At 47.3% G+C, this 17500-nt stretch overlaps 2 protein-coding genes and 1 long non-coding RNA gene across 8 annotated transcripts in view; 2 read left to right on the top strand and 1 right to left on the bottom strand.

Annotated features, from left to right (window-relative positions):
* Positions 1–7188, top strand: part of edem3 (ER degradation enhancer, mannosidase alpha-like 3) — a 17511-nt gene extending 10323 nt beyond the window's left edge. For 3 of the 5 annotated variants that reach the window (XM_081707365.1, XM_081707368.1, XM_081707369.1), the window contains 8 exons: positions 313–541; positions 678–823; positions 1098–1242; positions 1620–1811; positions 1960–2125; positions 3686–3871; positions 4809–4856; positions 5886–7188. In XM_081707365.1, the coding sequence (XP_081563491.1) occupies positions 313–541; positions 678–823; positions 1098–1242; positions 1620–1811; positions 1960–2125; positions 3686–3871; positions 4809–4856; positions 5886–6166 (1393 nt within the window). In that variant the 3' untranslated portion in view covers positions 6167–7188. The remainder of the gene's footprint in view (positions 1–312; positions 542–677; positions 824–1097; positions 1243–1619; positions 1812–1959; positions 2126–3685; positions 3872–4808; positions 4857–5885) is intronic. The other 2 variants (XM_081707366.1, XM_081707367.1) reach the window with 2 other exon arrangements.
* On the bottom strand, positions 6545–7580 carry LOC113586337 (uncharacterized). Its single transcript, XR_003411608.3, has 2 exons — positions 7429–7580; positions 6545–7135 (listed from the first exon to the last, which is right to left on the bottom strand). It is a non-coding gene; the product is annotated as an uncharacterized LOC113586337 (long non-coding RNA).
* The window catches only part of zgc:92140 (uncharacterized protein C1orf21 homolog), a 19145-nt gene continuing 9215 nt past the window's right edge, over positions 7571–17500 (top strand). Inside the window, exons 1-3 of one of the 2 annotated variants that reach the window (XM_027024357.3) lie at positions 7571–7838; positions 15537–15680; positions 16162–16282. In XM_027024357.3, the coding sequence (XP_026880158.1) occupies positions 16192–16282 (91 nt within the window). In that variant the 5' untranslated portion in view covers positions 7571–7838; positions 15537–15680; positions 16162–16191. The remainder of the gene's footprint in view (positions 7839–15536; positions 15681–16161; positions 16283–17500) is intronic. The other variant, XM_027024356.3, reaches the window with a different exon arrangement.

Genomic DNA, 17500 nt, shown 5'->3' with positions numbered 1-17500 from the left:
AAAGGACAGAACAGAGAGATGGGAGGAGCAGAGAGGAGAAGGATGGAGCAGGAGCAGAGAAGGAGGTGTGGAGCAGACAGATGGGAGGGGAGGGGAGGGGTTGATGGGGGAGAGTGGAGGGGAGATTGGATACATAAACACACAAACACATTTATCTTCCTTTGAATCAGACAGTCTGGTTGTCTTACTCAGATTTTTGTCTTCCCTTTCTTTCTCATCCCTTTTCCATCCCTCTCTTATTCTCTCTCTTTTACTGTTTTTCTACCACTTGTCTTCCTGCCCTCTCTCCCTCCATCCCTGTTTTTATTCCAGAATGGACTCCTTTTTCCTGGCGGAGATGTTTAAGTATCTGTTCCTGCTGTTTGCGGAGGATGAGGACTTGCCCTTCGACGTGGAGGATTATGTGTTCACCACTGAAGCTCACTTGCTGCCCCTCTCGCTCTCTACGGCCCTGCGCTCAAGCTCGCCCCCTGCAGACAACTCCACAGATCTGCCTCCCAATAACACAGTACTGCCTGCCACAAGCCAGCGGCTCTTTGCAGTAAAATGCCAATGTCAATGTCTAGCAGTCAGTGGATGTAAATATGAGTGTCTGTGTGAATTTGCGCGCACGTGTGTGCATGTGCGCGTGTGTATGCATGTGTGTTTACGAATTTTCTTCCTCTTCTGCTGAACAGGCAGCAGACGAGTTGGATGATGCAAATTTTGAGTGGACGTGTCCCAACACACGCCTCCTTTTCCCTGACCCCGCCTACCCACGGAGCCTTCGCGAGCCAATCAGAAGCGCGGTGGACAAGAGCTGTCCCCGCCCTGCCCCTCCTCGGTGAGACTGTTAGCCACTCAGCTGTGCTAACATAATAACATGTAATAACATAACATGTAATAACATAAGCAGTTAGCGGTCATGATTACTAGTTTTCTTTTAATATTCTTCTTTATTTAATGTTCTTTAAAACCCTGTTATGTTGCCCCTCTCTGTACCAACTTTTTTTTGATTTTGCATGCCATCTCTTCGTCTCTCTGTCTCTTTATCTCCCTCCCTCGCTCTCTCTCTCGCCCTCTCTCTCTATCTTGCTCCTTCTCTCTCTCTCTCTCAGGGAGGCTGGGTTGGGTCGTGCTCCCCTCAGGGCTCAGGACTTTATGGCCAACAGCCCTGAGCACCTGGAGCTCCTCAGACGGATGGGGGTCAGTCTGATCCACCTGAAAGACGGTCGGGTGCAGTTGGTGCAGCATGCCAGCCAAGTGAGTCCCCTCCACCCCATAAATCCACCCTCCACAGCAGCAGTCCGTGTTGGAGCAAGAACAAGGCTTTTGGAAAAATAGAAGAGTTACATTCTTCCTGTGCTAACATTTAGACACATCAGAGATCTGCTCAAACTTTGAGATATCTGAGATTCGCTCAGACTTTTCGACTCAGATCTGCTCAAACTTTTGACTCCTCAGAGATTCCCTCAGACTTTTCAACTCCTCAGAGACAAACCTTTTGTGTATTTTCTCCTGCTATTGGACTGTGTTTACACAGGGCAAACACAGGAGTTTATCTGTCTCTCTAACTAATTCTGAATCAAATCGTGTGTGTGTGTGTGTGTGTGTGTGTGTGTGCGTGCGTGTGCGTCTAGGCGGTGAGTGCAGTGGCGGCGGAGGACGGGATGCGGTTCATGCAGGAGATGATGGAACTGTCCAGCCAGCAGCAGAAGGAGCAGCTTCCTCCTCGTGCTGTCCAGATCATATCACACCCGTTCCTTGGCAGAGTGGTACTGACCGCCGGGCCGGCACAGTTTGGAATGGACCTTTCTAAAAGCAGCCTGGGGGTGAGTAGGTCTGAACAACATCTCTGAGACGTTTGGTTGGCATGAAACACTAGGAAAGAAATGCAGACATGGAAGATAGAATTCTCTCCTTTGTCTTTTCCTCCTTTTCCTCTCTGTCCCACATGATCTCACCCTCCCCGTGTCTCAGGTTCGAGGTTTTGTCGCTGTAGTTGAACCCTACTCTGGCTGTTCTGAGCTGACCAATGCTGAGTTTGTGGCCGGTCGCATTGCCCTGCTGCAGAGGGGTCAGTGCATGTTTGCTGAGAAGGCCCGACACATCCAGAAAGCCGGAGCCATCGGGGGTATCGTCATAGGTGAGGGGGGCACCAAAACCATATCCCTTTATCACATCCCATTATCACTTATGCTAAGAATATATACCGTGTGGGGCCACTGGTATCATTTAGCACAGAACAATAATAATATCATTAACCATAAGAGGAGACACCAGCTAAGGTGGCGTAGTGCAGAATTACATGATGAAGAGTGGTTATGTGAAACAGGGCTGATGAAGGAGATTCATATCGTCGTGTTTGGCAGGTAAAGTGGAACTTGCGGTGTCTAGAGTTCGGCTTGTTGTATCGTATTAGGTGGCCACTGGCGGTTTCTGAAGTTGTGAGGATAGAGAGGTAAACGAGGCTGTGAGGAAGTGTTTATGGGTGCCGTGTTGTCTGAGTGGTGTGGCGTGGAACCAGAGAGGGGTGCTGGGACACTGAAGCATGTTTTACCATTACTAGGGACACAACATGGAGGCATAATTAGGTGTTTAGCTGCTTAGCACGTTTATTTGATAAGTGCATAGATCTCGACTCTTTGCCCATTAGTGTCAGTAGTAGAGCAGTTAGGTTGGTGTGTGAGGGACAGCGTAGTGCAGAACGAGCACATGGTATAAATACCAGTAGATTGCAAGTTTATATCAGATGTAGGTAGAAAACTACAGGTCCCACTACAGTGTACTGCTTTATCAATGCTGAGGCATGGTGGTGTACTCTGAAAGCAAACAGATTTATTCTGAAAATAAAGAGTTTATTTTATAGAGTTAAATACTGCAGTTGAGGATGTGGTGGATGAAGCATTTGAAAGGTAGGAGCTGAAGAATGCAGACTTGGTTGCTGGGGTGAGAGGATGTGGTGGCAGGCCAGTAGAGATAAGTGTTAGACAAATATAGGTAAGGTGTTAGACATTTACCTGACACTTTTATCCAAAGCAACTTACAATTCTGACCGAGTACAACTCGAGAAATTGAGGGTTAAGGGTCTTGCTCAGGGGCCCAACAGTGGCAACTTGGTAGTGGTGGGGCTTGAACCAGCAACTTTCTGATTACAAGTCAGGTACCATAACCACTGAGCTCCCACTGCCCAGTGGGGTTAGTGGTTAGGCCAGTGGAGATTGGGGTTGTTTGGTATGTTCTAAGTCTGTTGTTTCAAAGTGAGCTTGGAGGAGGTGGGTCTGTTGAGCCTGTCATGGGTCTTAATTCAGCAGAACACTGATGAAAGGAGACGCCCACTGAAGAGCTTGCGATGTTACAGATTCTTAGAGGCTCATTACGAATAGAGTGGACTTAGATTTTTTTTCCACAGGATCTCATCTTGTGTGTAATTACATAATAATAATATTAATAATATTAATAATAATAATAATAATGTCTACTTTTAACTTTTTATAATTTAGGTTAAAGCTTTAAGTGTTTGCGTTGCAGTACTCCTGTAGTCACTCTTGGTTCAGGAGCACAGATGTCATTAAAGAAGGACGTTTGGACCTTCTGGTAAACAGAAGCGTATATAAAATCACAGAGTAAATGTTTTGTGAGCTGGACTGGATGAGTCGGGCTACGGCCATCAGGGTTTGAGTTCATCATTGTCATTGTTTCCTAGACGACAACGAGGGGAGCAGCAGTGACACAGCGCCACTATTCCAGATGGCGGGAGATGGGCGGAGCACGGATGACGTCACTTTGCCCCTCCTCTTCCTCTTCCACAAGGAAGGGAGCATCCTTCTGCAGGCTCTCAAGGAGCACAGGGAGGTGGAGGTTCTGCTGAGCGAGAAAGCTCGAGACAGAGGTAAGCCACGTGACCAGGCGAGACGAAAGGTCTCAGAAAGACGCATTTAGTGCTTTAGACTTGAGTTGACCTCTGACCCCAATCTTGGGACAAGTAGCCAAAAACTGCACGAAAGTGTTTGAATGAATTAGCATGTTCTCAAATAATTACTTCCATTTAGCTGACACTTATCCAAAGCAACTTACAATTCTGACTGAGTACAACTTGGGTCATTGGGGGTTAAGAGTCTTGCTCAGGTGCAGCTTGGAAGTGGTGGGACTTGAACCAACAACCTTCTGAGTACAAGTCCAGTACCTTAACCACTGAGCTACCACTGCCAAGTAGCAAGTTATAATTTCTAAATACATATGAAATATGTAACAACCAGTGTGTTAAAATGCTGTCCAAATCTTACTGGGAATGTAGCCAATTTCAATTATCATACATCTCTGGATTAGACTTGGAAAAAGTAGTAACCGTCACTCTTTGAACAGATTGATGCAGGATTAGACTCGTTCTGAATGCCATTTCAAAGCTCCATGTACTTGATGGTACTTAATCTCAATGAGACAGTTAAAACAATACTGTTTATAAATTATAAAAAATATACAATAACATAATTGACACTAATGCTACTCAAAGCATGTTTATTACTTCAAAATATGTCCAGTAAGTGGTGCCATCGTGTTAATAATGTATGATGTGGTTGAACAGAGCTGGTGAAACATACCTTTTAAATATTTCTGTGTAATAAATGGAAACTGGGCTGCTTTAAGGGTTGTTGGCCCTGTGTACAGGAAATGAGGCGCTGCTCTGTTTCTGTTCCTTCCTTCCTGTCTCTTCCCTGTTTCATTCTTTCATTTCCATTGTGTTTATAACTCTCTCTCTTTCCATTTCTTTCTTTTTATCATGCTGTCTCACTTTTGCTCGCTCTCTCTCTCCTCCTACGGATGAGCAGAAGCCATATTTAAGGGGCGGGCCTTTCCTGGCGCCCTGTCAGATGGCAGTAAGTAACCTTTCCTCCTCATCCTCGTTTTGCACTGCAGTGTTTATTGAGTCCACACCTGATGGGCTGCACAGCACAGCACTGTTTAGGTCTTCAGCCCTTGTTTACAGAGCTCCCTGACTGAACATGTCTGCTTACAGTCACCAATAGCTCCTCTGCCCCTTCATGAGTTGCATCAGGTTCTCTGGAGTGGAGACAAAAGACTGAGCCACGTCCCCTATCCCCCAAGCTCCGCCCCCTGTCCCTGTTCACGTGACGCAAATGTGCAGGTTTAGTCCAGGTGTCCCACAGCTGGGGTTCAGAACCGGGCCCGCTTGTGTGTGACTCTGTGTTTCCCACTCCAGAACCAGCTAACTAACGGGCCAGTCCCCACCTCCATTCAGGCTCCACCTTCACTGTCAGTGAGATTTAGGTGTAGTTTCACTCCTAAAAGCTGCTGTGACGAGAGTGGAGGTGTCTTTTAATGCTTGGGACAGTACGTCTATCCACTGTTACGTTAAAGCAGGTAATTCAGCTGTATTCTGATGGGCTATAGAGGAGCTCGAGTGTCGTAAGCCTGTAGCACTGCGCACTTCTTCCACAAGGACCTGCTGAAACTATCCATCTCCACTACCGTATGGGAAGGATGACTGGAATGGTGTGTCGTCGGTTCAGTACTGTTCTGACCTCTGTGTGCTGCGTCGCCACGGATCTGCCACCCTTTCTCTTCCTGTTGTTGCTTTGTGTTTGATTTGATATGCAAAATCAAGGCAGTCACAGTGAGGATTCAAATCCCCAACAACATTCCAGACCGAGACTGTTGGGTAAAGTGGAAATCTTAGCCAGCCATGTGAAATAGTTATCCAGGGAAATATGAACAGATATTATTGAAAAGGTTCACTGGTCTTCCAATCATTTTCCAGAAATTAATTGTTGTACATGTGCATGATGTATTTAAAACAATCTGCATGTCTGTGTGAATGCTGTGCAAAATTCACGAATAATATCTGTCCTTTGTTGAACTGATTGACAACTTCTTTAACCACTCAGGTGTGGATGAGACAGGGGAGGAAGATTGCTGCGCAGAGGACCACAGTACTCCCGCCCACTTAGCAACACCTGACCAGTCACAATTCACAACTCAGGAACAAGAGTTCGCGGGAGAGGAGCCAGGAAGATCAGAGGCGGGGCTTAGCAATGACACACCCTCATCTGCAGAGGAAGGACCTGTGGAGGACGATAGTTCTAAGAGCCAATCGGTGGACTCTTTAATGGCTGATTGGCAGGAGGATCTGGAGGCATTCAAGCAGATGGAGAAGGATGAACTTTGACCTCATGCTGTGACCTCCGATTCCAGTGATTGGTCACGTAACACAGCCATTAAAAAAAGACTGAAACATCACCATGTATAATTTTGGACACTTTCAGACACACCTGGTCAGTAGGGCTGTTACCTGTGTGTCGTTCTCAGGTGTTTCTTACAGGGCATGGCTAACTGCTTACCTGTGCAAATTCCCTTCCTCGTATCCCCGCCTCACCCGCCAACGACGGGGTCCAAACTGCTCCATATCTAGTCTGATCTCTTTATATGTCTTCCTTCTTCCAGATCTGTGCATATCTAACACATGGATATGTTATGACCATTGATGTAAGCGACTGACAGAATAAGTTATCGACTGGTTGAATCATGACAAATCGTTTTCATGCAATAGGATTTGTACTTATTTAATTTCTTGACAGTGTTTACAGGGTTACGTTTGAGCAAGAGGAATGTGTTTTACACAGGGAGAAAAAATGATCATATGGAATGGGTTGATCGATGTCACTGTATATATGTATGTATGTTTGTATGTTTCTGTCTATCATTTTCATAATAGTATGAGAACTGGACTCAAACAAAGTTTAATTGTGGGCCTTGTTCAAATGTTTTACCTCTTGTCCACCTTCCCTTTAACAGCCCACGTGCCTCCTGACCAACTGTGAGAGAGAAAACCAAACACATGTCTGGAGACATTTCCCACGCCATAAACGCACGCGCGCACGCACGCACGCACACCACATCTTAGCAGGTGCATTAAGGAGGCGCTCACGAGAATCAGGCGTCTGTGTTTACTTTTCCCGTCTGAGTGCCGTTAGATCGCCGGTCTCGCTCGGATTTTGATCAACGTAAACCCTCGAATTCAAAGTATTTTGCAGAGCTGCGGAGTGTTGACGGGGGAACAGGCGCTCGCAACCCTCACTGTTCCCCAGAGGGCGCTGTGTCTTCGAGGCTGTCTGTATCTCGGACTCGCTGCTGACAACTGGAGAACAAGGCGAGCCAAAAATGAACCGCATAATTAAATTGTTCAAGACATTTGTGTTTCTTTAATTAGACACGTTAGCATTTTTTAATTATTTTTTTTGGAATGGTAAAGGAGTTCAGTTTTATGGACAGAAGAAGCCAACGAGCTATATCTAATAAATGTTAAAACCATTGAATGCGTTATGATAATGACTGCTTCTCTCTGGAACGTGAAGCAGCTCTGATGTGGGTTAAGCGCGCGGCAGAACGGGTCTGTTTCATGCAGCGCCACAATAACCACGTTATACTGACTTCTGTTCCAGCGCGACCAGTCCGACTTCCCTCCCATTTGTCGAGTTAATAAACTGGAGCCTGTTCACGACTGAAGCTCAACTTCTGAGAAGCGACAAGGTTTCCTTCCTCGACGTAAACACGTCACCGTTTTTTTCAGCGAAAACGGTGGGAAATCGGCCTTCCCTGTCGCGCGCAACGCCCCTCCTACGTCTAGGCGCGTGGTTGGCTTGCGGCTCGGGCTTCTGCAAGATGGCTTCAGCTTTCTGGCAAATCAGGGGTGTGGAGTGAACGGCGACGGTTCGCATCATTAGGCTGGAGACGGGAGAAGGGAGACCGCAGTTTGCTCATCTCTGGAGCACCCGCCCTCCTGTCTGCGACCCGCGAGTCTCGGCGCGCCGCCGGTGGACCGAGCGGATCGGTTCTGTTAAGTGAGTAAAACGTTTCTGCGTGCGCAGTGCGCGACTCGGCAGGTTTCATCCTGCAGAATCCCCTTTGTCTGTTAATGCGCGAGCGTTGTGGTCGCCTGGCGTGCTCTTTCCTCGTTTCCGATTTCTATTCGTGAATATCGATTCGAACAGATCGCCGAGAGCCGAGACATAGCTGTAGCGTCCTGACTTAAGCATGCGAGCCATTGCTGTTCACGCGAGTCTACCACTGTTGCATTACTGTTGGTTAATCGCCGAGGGTACGCTGCTGTCTCGAGATATCTTTCTTTCTCGTGCCGTACAAGGCCTCGAGAAGCCGGAATACGAGTGGAAGCAACCAAAACACAAGTCACCTGGGCGGAGAACCCGTGCGTGCGTGCGTGTGTGTGTGTGTGGTACACACGTAGTCCCACCGCGCGCCTTCCGCGAACTTCCGCGGACAATGCGCCCACTGTCCCCGAGCGGCGCAGCTGGACACTGCTGCGTTCTGTACCACGCAAGCCCGTCTAAGCGGGGGTTTATGCGTTCACTGCAGTTGTCATGGTTTATATGTCGCATCGCCTGTGATCAAGAGAAACGTGATCGTACCTTTGCGATTTAATCAGACCGACGCCGGTCTCCCGTCCATGAGGAATCACGGGCACCGCGCATAACGTAAATGCGCCAAATAAACAGACTCTTTGGTGCGTGCGTTAGAACAGTGTAATGTACAGGCGGAGTTGGGAAGTTTGGTGGTTTTGCGCTGGATGCAGGGACTGCCAGGAGCAGCCTGTACCGTCCTGTAGCGGGTGGAAGTCTCTGCGTCTGCAGTCCCGGGTGTGTTGTAGGGATCCGCGTTAGAGTCCCGCGCACATTGTATTAACGCGTCTGCCTCCATCCATCCTCGCGGTGCGCTTCCGATTCGCTTCTTACGTAAAACAAACAAACCCGCGCGGGTGGTGTGGTGAGGTTCACGCGTTTCCGACTGGTCAGACCGGTTATTAATAGCGGTACCCCCCCCCCCCCCCCCCCCCACGGCTCTCTGCGTTTTGTTTCTGCCTTTGTTTTAAGAAGAGCGACTTAATTAGCTCGTGAGGTTATGATACAATGTCACGATGACATCACTCAGAGAGGAGGTTTCCATAGTTACTGGTGCCGTATGTGGGAGGTTCCCATGGCTGTTATTGTTGTGGTATGGGTGCCTCTTTACAGACCAGTACTGTGTGTGTGTGTGTGTGTGTGTGTGAGGGGACGCAGGGACACACAACTGCAGCGATTTTCCTCTGTTTGCTGACTCTGGGATTAGGTGGAGTAGGTTTTCACCAGACAGCACATGAGAGCAGTATAATGTGATCTGTTTGACTTCACAGTCAAGGTAGACAAATGTGTGCCCTCTTTCTTGTTGAGTGAGTCCAGTGACCCTAAACATTAGAGCCTCTGGTGTATAAAACGACCTCAGATCAGTTTTCCCCCAGACTGCATCTGGACAATCTCAGTTGTATGCAGAGAGTGGAAACTGTACTTGGACCAGTAAGTTGTACTGTTCCTGAGCTTGTGCAGGTGAGCAGAGAAGAAGGATTACACGTAACAGGACAGCAGGGCTCATCTGAAGTCAGTGTGCCACATCCACCATGCCTCGGTGAGTTCACTAGAGACACCAGGCCAATGATCCTAGAACCGCAGTCTTGAACTGAGACGCCTGTAGTACTGGCCTCTTTGGCAGTGTTTTTGGCTCCAATGCGGTGTTCTTCAACCCAATCCTCTGTACCTACACAAATGGTCTCTGATGTCATTCTAACCCACTAACCAACACACTTGAAGTTAAGAACACCAGGTACCAGTGTACTGGGAGTGGGTTGGAGCCAAAACCTGAAGCGCTGGATGGCCAGCAGGGACCAGGGCGCTGAACACGGGTGTGTTATTGCTGCACTCCGAACGGTGCTGGTCCACGTGACCTGACTGTTCTGCTCCGGGTCAACAGAGCTTTGCATTTGCGTATGGTCGAAACTGGAAGAAAACGCGTGACTGTCCTTAGAAACCACTTTCCCCAGTTGGAAAGGTTGATGCCTCGGTGCAGCGTAGTAGTGTCACGCACACATGATGACACCTGTGTTAAACTGAAAGAATTCCTCTCTGGCCACAATCCTGTCTTGCTTTTCCAGCTGGACAGAGGAGAACTGATGGGTTTGTTCAGTGGTGATACGATTCAGACTCGTTTTGGGTTAATTTCAGCTCTCTGTCCTCTGTGTGATTGGAGTTCCTCTCTTGGAGTCACACTGGTGCCACCCTGAGGCACACGGCCTCTCGTTTGGAAGTCACACTCGTCTCGGGGCGATCCCCCCCTGACTTCTGACCTTCACTGCTCGCTTATTAGGGGATTGGACCCAGATCTGTAATATCCGTTATATCAGTCATAGAAGTGCGATACAGATAAAGGTGGACTGAGCTGAACTCAGTGGTGCTTTGTGAAATGGTGGCACTTTTGCTGTTATTTGAGAGGACTCCATATTCCATATTCCACTTTTCTGTTGTTTACAACTGAATCTAATCACCGTTACGTAACTGACCCACGGCATGTAACAACACTACCACCTGGATCATTTTAACATCACCACGCCCTCACACTGCTACAAGGAAGTTTCTAGAGGCTCTTTAGCAGTTTGCTACCTCCCAGACTGAAGTTACTCTCTGGATTATGTGCACTGATCTCAGATCGGTCCACACGAGTGATTTTAAAATATATTTAAATTATTTTTTCTGCAAGCTTTCTTTTTCTTGAAAACATTTTTTTTGGTTGTCCTCCAGGCTGCTGGAAACAACAATACATTTGTGTGAGTATTTCTTAAAAAAGTGCTTAGTGAAGTATTTTTGTGAAGGAATGCTTTTCAGCCCTAAACAAAAGGTCGTGTTTCTGAGGAGGCTTTGCTGAAAGAGAGAGAGTGTGTGCTTGTTGCCTGAGAAAGATCTGAAGTGGTCTTGGTTGTTCATGTAGGGTAAAGTCCTGTTTAAGGGGTGTGTCTGTGTGTGTCTGTGTGTGTCTGTGTGTGTCTGTGTGTGTGTGTGTGTGTGTGTGTGTGTGTGTGTGTGTGTGTGTGTGTGTGTGTGTGTGTGTGTGTGTGTGTGTGTGTGTGTGTGTGCGCGCGCGCGAAAGCGTAACTAGCATATGGGACTTTTGTTTTTAGATTTCACGTGTCTTGGGTCAAACACATCTTGCCCTCCCTTACGCTGAAACAAAGCTCCTGAGTTTTTAAAAAAGCCACCTGTCTTCCTGCATTTAAATGGTAGTTTCAACACTTACATCACACCAGCAGTGACATTTCAAAGCTCACAACATTTTTTTCAGCAAAAATTAAAATACTGTTGACCTGGGAATGTCTATAAATGAAACACTCAGTTGTGGGGGATTTTTCAACATGAGGCACTCAAGCAGCTTCTTAGAGGGAGACTCTGATGTGTTCAGGCAGGAAATGTGAAGACCGGTTAGCCTGCGGCAGCCCTACGATTGGATCAGGATTGGCATGGAATGAATATGGGCTTCTAACTGGAAATGAACATTTATAGTGTACAATCATAAAGATGGACTTGGAATGGAAGCAGAACTCACTCAGGTGATTGGTGTTACGAGCCACGTGGTGTCTGTGGGCATGTGTGTGTCTGCGCGCGCATGTCTACTTGCATGCGTGCGTGACTGTGTGTCTTTCTCTTGTACATTATGGAGCTTGGGCCTGCCGCCGTGAGCAGGTGGTCTGGAGATGGCATCTGTCATTAGTTAAACATGCTCAGGAAAACTGTCAGCACACTCAGCCAATCAGATGAGTTTTGGGAGGGTACTGACCCCGCACCCATCCCTGGTCACGGCTGCGTGGGGCTTCCCCTGCCCATAAACACACCACCACCTCTGGAAATGTGATTGGACCTTTAACTAACATACACACACACACACACACACACACACACACACACACACACACACACACAACAGGCGGGGCTGGCTCTAGCACTGACAGCATGAGTCAGTTCTGCACTGCTGCCCAAGGGACCAGAATAGACACACACTCGCACACACACACAGCTAAGTTCAATGCTCTCATATGCACACACACACAAAGGACCAAGCTTACTGATCTGATGCATGCATGTGTGCGCACACACACACATACACACACATCCTCTGTGAACTGCTGGGAGTATCTGTAGCAGCCCTGAAGCCTTCAGTGTGCCTGGACACCAGCCTCGGAGCATCAGCCTCCACAACTTTGTTTGGTCCCTCTCTCTCTCTCTCTCTCACACACACACACACACACACACACACACACACACACACACACACACTTTTCTCTGCTCTCGTCTTGTCTAGTCTGCCATGCTGCTGACCGCTGGTGCTGTTTGCTGCTATTGTGTCCTGTGATTACCTCACCGGGATGATTGGTTTCTATTGGTTGGACAGAATGTCTGTCTTTTGCATCGCAAGATCGTGTCCAATCACCTGCGAACATTAAACACCCCACCTGGTTCCTGATTTAGCGTTTTAAAAGCTATTTCTGGTGTAAACTTTTGCTGTGTGTGTAAGTGAGAGGGAGAGAGAGAGAGAGTGTGGCGGAAAGACAGAGTGAAAATGAGCCTAGTGTTTTGAAACCCTGTTACTATTCATGTCTGTGTTTTACTGCGGTACGTGTGAGTTCACAACAAATTTGCCAATTTTTTTTCTTTTCTCCCAATGTAAAGCATCCTTTGGTTTGTGAAAGGCGCTATATAAGTGGAAATTACTGTTATTGTTGTTGCTGTTGTTTATTATTATTACTCTTATTATTATATTTACAAATATTTAATAAGACATTAATAGAATTATGTGTTAAGATGTTCCTTACATGTGCCAAAACGTTAAGCTCCCTCTCCTGTTAACCAGACTTGCCATAACAAATAAATCAATTTTTTTCTTTTACTTATTTTTGTTCACAGTTTTATCACTTTTAATATTACTATTTTAAAACGATTAATTCTGTTAATCGCTTTGGCAACAGTTGTTAATTACAGTTCATGCCAATAAATCTGAATTTGAATGTAGGGGGAGGGGAGCGGAGATGTGTGTGCACAGAACAGTAAAAGACAGGAAACGTTTTGACTGCCTTACTGTGTGTATATCCGAGTGTGCACTTGCATGCGAGAGAGAGTGTGGGTGTGTGTGTGGTTGGGTGGGTGGGGGTGTGGTTGTGGGTGTGGTTGTGGGTGTGGGTGTGGTTGTGGGTGAGTGTGGGTGTGGTTGTGGGTGAGTGTGGGTGTGGTTGTGGGTGTGGTTGTGGGTGTGGGTGCGTGTGGGTGTGGTTGTGGTTGGGTGGGTGTGTGTGTGTGATGGTCTTTGCTCTATTTAACTGGTATTACTGGATATGTCATTTAAATGAGAGACTCCCTTCATATGTACAGGTGTGTGTGTGTGTGTGTGTGTGTGTGTGTGTGTGTGTGTGTGTGTGTGTGTGTGTGTGTGTGTGTGTGTGTGTGTGTGTGTGTGTAGGGGGGAGGGGACTTCTAAATGTTTCCTATTAGAATTGTTTCTCTCACATTGGAGGTTTGAGTGTGTCTCACTCACTCTCACTCTCTCTCACACACACACACACACACACACACACACACTTCAGCCATGCTGTGATTGTGAGAGAGAGAGAAGGCTTAAGTTGCATCCGATTGAAACACTTCCACGTGTGTGTGTATACGTGACAGTTCTGCCTCGGTCACATGAACTCTGGTTTGAAAACTGTGCCAGTAAATGCACTCTGGCCAGTCTCAGTACTCTCTCTCTCACACACACACACACACACACACACACACACACACACACACACACACACGGTACAAATGCTTGCATGGTGTAAGAGAAAACTGTTGTGGACGTCTGAGAGCTCAGTGTTTTACGCTCTGGCTTCAGGAGGATAAACAGATACTGTGTGAGTGTGTGTGTGTGTGTGTGTGTGTAAACATTCTCTTCCCCCCCGACAGGTCTGTGGTGTGTTGGCCAGAGGCATGAGAGGGTGGCATTACGTTTACTCTCCTGCTATGGTGGACACAAAAGTTAACTTTATTTACTGTTGCCCAAAGTGATTAAAGTATTTAGTTGCAGTCACATGGAAACAAGCTATGGTGGGTGTGTTTGTGTGTGTGTGATTAACCACACCTCTACCTTCTTCTGATCTTGGTGTAGATCTCCTGTCTTCAATATTGCTGTCTGTGATCACACTTGCACACAGGCATTGGCCTCGTGCACCTGGTGATTTGTCCTCCACTCAGAGTTGTTTGGGGACATTCACTCTCTCCCCCTCACACTGAGACTGTACTCTGTGTCTCCAGCACGCTGAGGTGCTTCTTGTCTTGTGTCACGTTTTGAACAGGGCTGGTATACCCATAATTCGGACAGGATTACTGCACTAACGCTAACATATTGTGAGTGAATATCGCTTTAAATCTTGGTGAAACTGAAATCTCTTATTCACATTTATTTAACACTAAACACCTTTCTGCGGCCTTGGCCTCCACGAGCTTTGCGCAGCTGGACGTGGTCAGTTAGTCCGAGTCTTCATGGAGATCTGCGCAAGCTGGCAGCGTGCGTCAGCTGTATGACTTGATACGTCATACCTCTACGCGCCATCGCGTCTTGTGCGAAACACAAATGCGATAACTGCAGTTTATTTGACGTGTTTTGGATCCACGCGGGTGACCTCGTGGACAGTGGAGTGGAGCATGCTGTGCGTTTCCTGTGACGGACTGCGTAAATGGACCGAACAGGAATCTCTTCTGTACCAGTGCAGACTAACGAACTGCTTTGGCTTCTGCAAAACCTAAACGGTAATAAACTGCTTTGGCTTCTGCAAAATCCAGCCAGTTTTCAATAAACGCTTCCGTTTTCAGCCAAATGCGGAGGTCCACTGCGCGCTGTAAATGTTACAGGAGGTAGCACGTGGCAAATTAGTTCGTTTTTTATGGGGGGTTTTTTAAACCCAGAATGTAATGCACTTAAATGCACTAAACTGGGTTTAGTTTTGGCAGATATTATTGTATGTAATATAAGCAATAAATATGTTGATTTTTCTGAAAAAGAAACCAGTTAACTGTTCATGTTAAGACACCTGTCTTGTATACTTTTCGTATATTTACTATATCTAATAAAGCAAAAGGATTAGTCAATGAATCGATGGAGTAAACAGTCAAACACCCGACTGCTAAATAACCTGTTGCTGCAGTCCTGGTGAACGTCCATCTTCAAGTGTCTCCACAGATGTTCTCTGGACTTTGGGCGTGTCGGAGACGCTCAGGGGCCCGAGCACCAGTGTTGTTATGGCTCTGAGCGTCGGGTTGTTGTCATGGTAAAAAGTGAACAGGTGCCCCAGTCTGAACTTTCATGCACTCTGGTGGAGGTTTTTACCTGTCCCCCTGCCCCCCTGTCCCCCCTGTCCCCCTGTCCCCCCTGTTCCCCCTATCCCCCTGTCCCCCTGTCCATGCCTCAGAGAAGCACACCATAGATGCTACTGTCCGGTTTTCTCCAGACATAGTACTTGCTGTTCTGCAGCAAGAGTTCGATTTCATCTCAGTGGAATAGGAAATCTTTTTCCATATGTTTCTGGAGTTGTTTATAAGCTGTTTAGCAAGCTTGAAGAGGGCTCTGAAAGAAATCAGGAACTCATGTTGTCATCTTGTCAGATAATAGCAGCGGTTGGTTCTCTACTCTGTCTGCAGTTCTGGGAGTAGCTGCTGTCTTTGGTCAGCAGTGCTTACTGGTGCAGGACGCTGGAACAGGGTCACTCTAATCGCTCTAATCGTCCTGCCCCTCTGCCGTAACCGTCTGGTCCGTGCAGTACTGAAGAAATGCTCGTCTGTCCAGTAGGTACTCCCACCTCTGTTAGAGCGCCATTAGAGTCACTCCTGGTTTCTTTCTCTGGCACTGAGACACTTCTTATCTGGATGGCCAATTCTAGCACGGTTCAAGGTTCTAGCTCGTCATATGCCTTTCATATGAGTTGTGTGTAATAAATGTATTTATTTATTATAATTTCACATTATTTGCATTTCTTTGCTTATGTAAATGCTCCTCTTCAATAAAACACCCCCAGAGCTCTGGAAGGTTACTGATTGGTCAGGATAGTTTTTGCAGTTTTCAGTAATATCAGTTTTGCAGTTTTGTGTCATGGGCGTGGTGTTTTTCTCTCTAGGTTGATGAAGACTCTACATTAAGTTTCATTCTCTCCCTCCATGTGTCTCTAACCCCGCCCCCCCACACCGCCCTTAATCTCACTCTGATCTATGATCCCCCCCCCCCCAACACACACTCCCTCTCTCCCCTCCCCTCTCTCCCCTCTCTCAGGTGGGATGGTGAGAGGGGGGTGGTGTGGAGATGGGCTGTACCTCGGCTAAGCAGGTGTCGTCTGTGCCGAGTGAAGACGAGAGCCGGAGTAAAGCGTACAGCAACGGGGACCTCCTTACTGGTCAGACACCACACACATACACACACACACACACACACACACACACACACACACACTCATACACACACACACACACACTCATACACACACACACACACACACACACACACACTCACACACACACACACTCATATATATACACACACACACACACACACACACACACACACACACACACACAAAACGGGGACCTCTTTACCGGTCAGACACCACACACACAAAACAGGGACCTCCTTACCGGTCAGACACCACACACAAACACACACACACACACACAAAACGGGGACCTCTTTGCCGGTCAGACACCACACACACACAAAAAACGGGGACCTCTTTGCCGGTCAGACACACCCACACACACACGCACGCAACGGGGACCTCTTTACTGGTCACACACACACAACGGGGACCTCTTTACCCATCAGACACACACACACAAACACGCACACAAAACACGCATGTGCACACAGAGCCTAAATAAGCTTTGTAGATGTGGAGACATCTTCACCACTCACTTATACAGTCAGAGACACACACGCGCACATCGAGGCTTTCAGTCACAATCTTTCCTTTCACTCGTCTTTGCTTCTGACTCTGGGAACCATATCTGTCCACTGCTCCACCTCCCACACACTTGTCTCCGCTCTGAAATAAATCAGGAACTCATGTTGTCATCTTGTCAGATAATAGCAGCGGTTGGTTCTCCACACTGTCTGCAGTTCTGGGAGTAGCTGCTGTCTTTGGTCAGCAGTGCTGAAGAGCTGTTGGTCTGTCCAGCAGGTTCTCGCATCTCTGTTGGAGTGACTGCTGGCTTCTTTCTCTGACCCATCACTAAGTTGCTTCTCTGTTGGCTGGTATTCCAGCAAACCAGGTGCTATTGTCCCAGCGTAAAACAGCGCATCAATGTTCTGTCCCGCAGACGTGCAAGGCGCATGCTGTGTCCTTGTGGCCGTCGCTGTGATCGCGAGACCATACCAGGTCCCGATGATGGTTGTGTCCTGCAAACTCTTCTAAACAACCAGTTTGTGTTCATTTATTTAGATGCTTTATTTGTTTATATTGTTGGTATATTGGTGCAACAGGATGTGAACATGGTCAGTATAGAGTTCGTATGAAGAGCCTAATGGTCAACTTTGTGTGTGGGGGTGGGATGTGTGTCTTGTGTGCAGAGGGCGGGGTGTTTAGAGGGGTGAGTGTGTGTTTAGAGCATCCGGTTAT

This window comes from Electrophorus electricus, chromosome 25, assembly GCF_041902795.1.
Source record: "Electrophorus electricus isolate QZ-2024a chromosome 25, ASM4190279v1, whole genome shotgun sequence".
Lineage (NCBI taxonomy): Eukaryota > Metazoa > Chordata > Actinopteri > Gymnotiformes > Gymnotidae > Electrophorus > Electrophorus electricus.
The sequence above is the reverse complement of the archived record's forward strand: the minus strand, read 5'-3'. Positions and strand labels throughout refer to the sequence as shown.